Below are 7,196 nucleotides of genomic sequence, written 5' to 3'. Positions count from 1 at the left end.
TAATAGACTGTTAAGACATTGATTTGGTTTAAAATTAGACAATGGAAATGAAATCTTGATGTAGATTGTTAGTTTAAATGCAAAATATACCCAATCTAAGTACTACTCAAAAAATATTTCTTTTAATGGAACATTGAACTGTGATAAAACAAAATCCCAAATAATCTGCACCTTCCATGTTAGTACACCTTCTTTACATGAACAAATTAACATATGAACAATTTTATTTAGTTCTTCATTATAATGGAAATTATGCTAAAAACCAACTCACCACTTTTTTCAGTTAGTTAATAACTTGCAGTGTTCAATAATATGTTTTTAATATAACAATACAACACTAAAGGTGCTAATTCACAAATGAAAAACATACTTGTGTGACTTCATGTTCTGAGGTTGACATGTGGTCAAAATCACTAATTGGAGGTAAATACATTTTTAAAAGAAATTCCGACCTTCAAAAGTACAAAATAACCCTGTCTGTGTCATAAAACATTTTTAAAGTATGAATGTTCACACTTATTTTTACAGTGAGTAAAGAAGAAAATAAAGTGGCCCTAGGTAAATTTAGCCTTAATGTATAGCCACCATTATCACATATTAGCTTGAGGCATTGTCCTGGTATATAGAGGTTGATAAATTTGCTCAAAAAGCATTATGACATTGGGTAATTGGTTACTGCATTACTCATGATAGTATTAAATGTAGTTAGAAATTGATTATTATATAATTATACATGATACACAATATATTATTTACCTGATATATTTTTAGTAATGATGTGTGCGCATGTCCGTTTCTACTAACGTGTTAGATTCACACTTGAGTGTGTGAGGCCGCATACAGCTCCAAGCACACACACACACACACACACACACACACACACACAAATTGTCACTTAACTATTTAACTGTCTATAGTTCCGTACTTAAATTAGATATGAAGATATACTTTTTAAAAAGACAATATGGCCTGCGCTGTCAGGAATGGCGAGCTGAGGTGAAGTGAGAACCCAAGAGCAGACTCAGAAAACAGGCAGTGTAAAGAGAAAACTTCTTTAAAGTGCATATCACGGGTAAATTCAGGACCAAGATCAATGTAATTCTCCTATTTTATATTAAGCTTTGGTCAAATATCTGTCACATTTTGCATTTTGTGCAATTTTTTTTACCTTGCACAATACCAGAGAAATTCAGTTGAAATCAAGCCATTTGAGGCGAATTGGTCCGCCTCTGAAAAAACTTGGCATTTGGATTTCCCGGGAAACATTGATTTTCGTGACGTCACGTGCAGGACTCCCTCCCTCTGAATCCTACATCAGCGTTGGTTTGTTTATGAGAAAACGACCTGGTGGTTTTCTGCAAATTTCTTCAACATTATCATGTAATTATTAAAATGGTTAACAGATGTATCGTAGAAGGGTGTAGCAACACCAGTCATGATGGGATTAGTACTCATCGTTTTCCAAAAGACCGGACAATGAGAGAGAAATGGGAGCGCTTGGTCTACACAGGCTGTGCACTGAAACCGTGCAAGCTCGCGCAGCCTGCTGGCGCTTCCGCAGGTAACGTCACGAATCTGGCTCCAGACTCCCTTGGGATTTTTCCAGACGCGTTTTGTTATTTTATTTTTTCTGCTGTAGACAGATGGCCTTGTGCAAAATTACCCTTCTGGATGAGTGTGTAAAGGGACATACTTTCATATAAAAAAAACAAAATTGGTCCATACTATGCACTTTAATGAAGTAGATGGCAGAAAGGCAAAAGGTACAGTAGGGCTCAGGCAAAAATCAGTAGTCAAAAAACAGGCCAGGAGGCCAAAAACACAGGAGCAGGTAGACACAATCAGGGACAAAAAACAGGACAGAAAAATCTTCACAAAAATTGATGAACACAGGGACAAGGGAAATCCAGGCAGAGGTAGCAAAGGACACAATTCAAAAGAACAGGCAGGCAAAAACAGGGACAAAAAACTGGACAGAAAAACTTGACAAAAACCAAGGAAAAATTCAGGCAGGGGGAATCAAGAAGACACAATACCAATGAGCTGTAGCGAGGCGAGGAAAGTCTACAAGAGACAGCCTGGCAAATGGAGTAACTCCGTTCTTAAAAAGCCCTGGCTGATGGGAGAGGAGTGGTAGCGGGTGTGGGAGTGCCACTTCAGGAAATGGCCTTCAGCAAGGCAGGACTGAATTCCTGTCCTGGATCCGGCATGGAAGTCCCACAATCTAAGGCATGGATGGACTGGATTGGACCGGACTGTGACATGCTCTTCTTTAGTTAAATATATTATGCGACACTTGGCAGACCTGTGTACCTTTGACCGTGCTGGAGTTACAGTGCACTAAAATATAAACGGATTATTACAACACAAGTAGAAAAAAATAAACAATTGTTCAATTACAGATTTACAATCAGAAACATGCAAGTGATGGAGAACTTTAGAAGCGGACAGCTTCACTAGAATATAGACAAACTGCATGTAATTTATTGGGTGTTTATTGCAGTATTATGCCAATTTACCTTAAACAATGCCTCACTACATAGCTTATAGTACATGCTGTACACTTGCATCATTTGTATTTTATTCCTGAAGGATTTTGTACAGAATCTTGAACAGCTGCAGCTGCATGAGCCTCATGGTTTTGGACCAATGAGCTTTCTTTTTCTTCCAATGACATGATTAGCTGCTTTTATGTCTACCTTTAGGTAATTTTAGGTCAACACACACTACTGCTGAATTACTGTAAATGCTAGATATTTGTGATCATGATAATCTGCAGTTAAAGCACAGTGTATGATTGTTCTTTCATGGTCAGTAATATGAATTTAACTATGAATGTCTTCAAGTGTAGAATGACGGCGTGTGACAGTAACACTCAATATGTGTGTGATGAGAATGTGAGTGTCACTTCATGTGAATCTAATGCAATGCTTTTACAATGACTGTGCCAGGAAATGTGAAAACTACACATACAGTTTAATTAAAAGAAGAAGAAGAAAAAAAAACCCATCATTCCAACTGAACTTGAAATACTATAACTTATACAAGTATTACACTACTGTTACTAAACATTGATCTTTTATGTTTGGAAAGGAAGTGCTTATAGTGTACATTCACAAAGTATGATTTTGTGTGTCTGGAATAGCAATATGTTTTTCACACAATGATACTTTTTTTTAATTTGTTGAATACAGTAATAAAGTAATATATTTCAGGCAAATCTAAGCAAATTGTTACACATTTAAAAGTCCTATTTCTGTAGTAAAATTTAAATTCAACATTTATTTACATTAAAGTTTCTACACAGAAAAATAATGGAATCTTGTCTGATCTAAACACAACATATATTAAATATCCTTTCTGCTCATCGTCCTTACTAACATGTAAGAGAGTTAAAAAGTTTCATCTGTCAGTACGCTCAAACACTTACATAACCACTCTCTGAAGTGTTGGAAAGCTTGTGTGGGTTTGCCTGACTGATGGTCAGAACTTCCAGTTCCACTCTCTATCCACTGTAGCAAAGCCTGCAAGAGACGCTTCGCATTAACACACAACTCAAAGAGTAGCTGCTCGAAATGTGTCAGACAACACAGTTTATTAAGTGTACTGGCTTTGATCTATATCTGAAGATGCCATTTCCTTCCTGAGATTTGAGAACGGTAACATTTTGGCATATACCACATCCAAGAATCCCTCATACCTTGTACCTGTCTGCAATCTTAAAGCCAGTGGCACACTGTAGTTTTCTGAGGCAGATGGGGCAAAGGTCTAGTGGACGACGATCCGATTCCTCTAAATGGTTGGAGCCTTGCATAACACACTGGAGCCACTGGCAGTGCTTGATACCAAATATGTGCCCAATCTCATGAGTCAGGGTCTGCCAAAGTAGCAGAAATGAAACTAAAGAATCATCCTAAAATGGACAACTTTTTAAACACTGATCTTCTAAAATCGTTAACATAAACTGTGAGTAATAATTAAGGCCAAAAAAAAAGTGGTGTGATTCTGGTTGCAATAATAATATTGCAGCAATCCAATCTTCTTAAATGTTGCACAATCATGGTTTAAATAGGGCTAAATAGGCTACTATTTTGGAGTCCAGTTATGGCTGTCACACCTTACACGAGCGGAGGAGCAGAGTGCTGCTAATGGGAGGTGTGTAGTAGCCCTGGAATACACTGTAGTCACCTGGCTTCAATTTTATTGCCTTCTTCAGCCGCCCGGCATAACTCCTTTTGTAGAAGTCATCATCATATCTAGCAAAGCTGAAAACCCCCATTCCTGCAACACAATGTGTTTGTATTTTTTGTATTTAGAACAACTGTTCACAGCAGTTTGTGCACAAAAGGATACAGCAATGAAATTAATGTTAGATTAAACTCTACTGTCTCATCACATGCAATCACTAAAAGCTCAAATGTGTGCAGTTTAATAGTTAATTTGAATTTATTCAACAAAAAAGCTGGGAAGCTGTGTAAAATGTAAATAAAAACAGAATGTGAGGATTTGCAAACAATGAAAACCCAAAATTTCATTCAAAAATAGTACAAAGACAACGGATCAAAAGTTGAAACTGAGAAATTTCTCCTCAGTTCCTAAATATTTACAGAGCGTTGTTAAAAGTAGAGGTGATGCAACAGAACAGTAAACATGCCCCTGTCCCAACTTTTTTTGAAACATGCTGCTGGCACTAAATTCAAAATGAGTATATATTTTTCAGAAAACAATAAGACTTCTCAGTTTCAACATTTGATAACATTGCCTTTGTACTATTTTCAATGAAATATAGGGTTTCCATGACTAACAAATCATTGCATACTTTTTTTAATTTACGTTTTACACAGCATTCTAACATTTTTTTGTAATTGGAGTTGTATTTTAAGCAGAAGAGTGTTTTTTTTATTAGTTGTTCAGTTTTTAATGTGGGGTGAGCAAAACAAAAACGTGTTGTCAAAATTTCCTCAACAAAATTAACACTATGTAAAAAAAAATGCTGAATGTGCAAACTCTAATTTGGTTATGTTTCAATAACGGGGAACTGTAAACATTAGAAATGTTAGCATGAAGAAAGGCAAATAACACCTCAGTTAGCATGAAGAAAGGCAAATAACACCTCAGTTCGATATCACCTTCAGTGAGAGATGCTTGACCAAATACAAAATTCCAGGAGTCTTTTGGGTACAAATCAATCATGGTTATCCCAACAATGCAAAATGCATCTTTTGGCTTCCTCTTTTTCAAAAACATCAACAGGTCTCCTATGAAAAAGGAAAGAAAATGTTTAGAACCTAAAGACCGAAAATAACAAAAGACATAGAAAGTGAAATAATATGTATAGGTGATCACCAAGGAGTTAAATATCACTATACACTCTTCTGAACACTGAGTGCCCTCTGCAGGACACTGGGATTAAGTGGCCTTAGGTCATCTCAACATTTCCCAAGCAGCCACAATAAACATACTGTATTGCACATATACTAATACTCACCAGCATGAAGCTGCAGGTTATTTGTGTTGCTGTTGATACGAAATGTGCAGCTGGTGGCTGCAACACTCACTGCTGGTAAGAGCTTGACGGCCAGGCCGAAATAAAATGCCTCACAGTATTCCCTTAGCCACTCCACATACTGCTCAGTGATCCCAGCTCCATCCCCAAAGGATCCTGTGGACCATTGAAACACATTACAAGGCAACTTGTTCTGGATACAGCATTGCATCATATGGGGTCTTTGACTAACCGATAGTTTGAATATAAATGGTCTTATGGCCACTGTTGGGTGAGCTTCGGTGTGGGTTGCTATAGAAGCTCTGGAAGTCCTGAGGAGCTTCAGGGTGGGCAGGAATCCAGTCAGAATCAGAGTGAATGGTAATGGCAGTGAAAAGTGAACTGCCAGGGAGGAGACCATCCTCAAGAAACTGCTTTTCCTCTCTGCTGTACTTCTCATAGGCCTCTACTAGATCCTTACGTCTGGAGAGGAGAACCGAGTGCAGTTTCTCCACAGGATGCTCCAGGCACTGCATCTGAAGTGTGTTATCTTAGTAGTTATGGTTCTATACTAGTGAGCTGAAGACCTTCAAGATCTATGGGTGAAACGTCTGCAAATGCAGCAAGACACTGGTTACAAATTCATGAAGTAGCACTTCCATACACATATCATCTGAGGTCTAACTCATGGGTTCTCTGCCCCAGCTCTATATAGTTTACCCCTACTTAAGTCCTAAAGACACGAGATTCAACTCATCAGTTAATCATCATATCATATTAGTCATGAATTGGGTTATGTGTGATGTGAACAAGGAAAACTCGCAAATGTGCAGGTCGGTGGACCCCCAGGAGTGGACTGGAGAAACCTGTAGGCTAATATACAGTACTGTAAGTCATTCACAAACTTCTCTCGTTTTCCACCCGTTCCTCAGCTTCTTGGTTCTGAGAAACATTTTACGACTTCCGGAAACATTTCCGTTCATTCGTGCTAACACAAAAAAGGTCTTACCACAGTTCTGATAATCATCTTTAACGTCACATGTTGTTCAAGTGTGAACTGCTCTCTACCGCTTTTAGTTCAAGTGTAGATAGCGACCTACACAACAACAACAGCCAATCAAAACAGGATGCACAAAAAAATGCAGAGTCATGTGAATCTATTGGATTTTCGGAAAATCCTTTTCAATGGCCAATAAATTAATGACTCGTCATTCCAATGGACAGACCTGTCAAAATCAGATTCGCTCAGAATTCCTTCGAATCAAATATTCAACATTCAAACTGTTATGAAAGTCGCCAAAACCCCACACCAACATAAACAGTAGGGTTTTGACGTCAGTATCATGAAAGTCACGTGTTCTAGCTGGTGTACATTTTGCGAGAGGTCTTCCGGGTTAGAAACCATTTTCAAAATAAAAGTTCTTAAGCAACATATTCTGTTCTCCGTCCATCTCATTATCTGTAGCCGCTTTATCCTGTTCTACAGGGTCGCAGGCAAGCTGGAGCCTATCCCAGCTGACTACAGGCGAAAGGCGGGGTACACCCTGGACAAGTCGCCAGGTCATCACAGGGCTGACACATAGACACAGACAACCATTCACACTCACATTCACACCTACGCTCAATTTAGAGCCATTTGCAGGAATTGGTCACGTGTCAATTTTCCCCATAGCAACAAGCCCGTGGTGGGCAAGCTAACTTGACATTCCTT

General features: G+C 38.3%; 1 protein-coding gene across 2 annotated transcripts; it reads right to left on the bottom strand.

Annotated features, from left to right (window-relative positions):
* Positions 1-2,479: 2,479 nt before the first annotated feature.
* LOC132898321 (archaemetzincin-2) lies at positions 2,480-6,816 on the bottom strand. 2 transcript variants are annotated; one of them, XM_060939837.1, is made up of 8 exons: positions 6,712-6,816; positions 6,495-6,581; positions 5,739-6,096; positions 5,489-5,662; positions 5,130-5,258; positions 4,118-4,281; positions 3,701-3,877; positions 2,480-3,524 (listed from the first exon to the last, which is right to left on the bottom strand). In XM_060939837.1, the coding sequence occupies exons 3-8, from the start codon at positions 6,019-6,021 to the stop codon at positions 3,393-3,395; spliced, it is 1,059 nt and encodes a 352-aa protein (XP_060795820.1). In that variant the 5' UTR covers positions 6,022-6,096; positions 6,495-6,581; positions 6,712-6,816; the 3' UTR covers positions 2,480-3,392. The 2 variants fall into 2 exon arrangements, with proteins under 2 accessions (XP_060795820.1, XP_060795819.1); XM_060939836.1 differs by having other exon boundaries at positions 6,495-6,816.
* Between the last annotated feature and the right edge of the window lie 380 nt (positions 6,817-7,196).

Source organism: Neoarius graeffei, chromosome 14 (genome assembly GCF_027579695.1).
Source record: "Neoarius graeffei isolate fNeoGra1 chromosome 14, fNeoGra1.pri, whole genome shotgun sequence".
Classification (NCBI taxonomy): domain Eukaryota; kingdom Metazoa; phylum Chordata; class Actinopteri; order Siluriformes; family Ariidae; genus Neoarius; species Neoarius graeffei.
The sequence above is the reverse complement of the archived record's forward strand: the minus strand, read 5'-3'. Positions and strand labels throughout refer to the sequence as shown.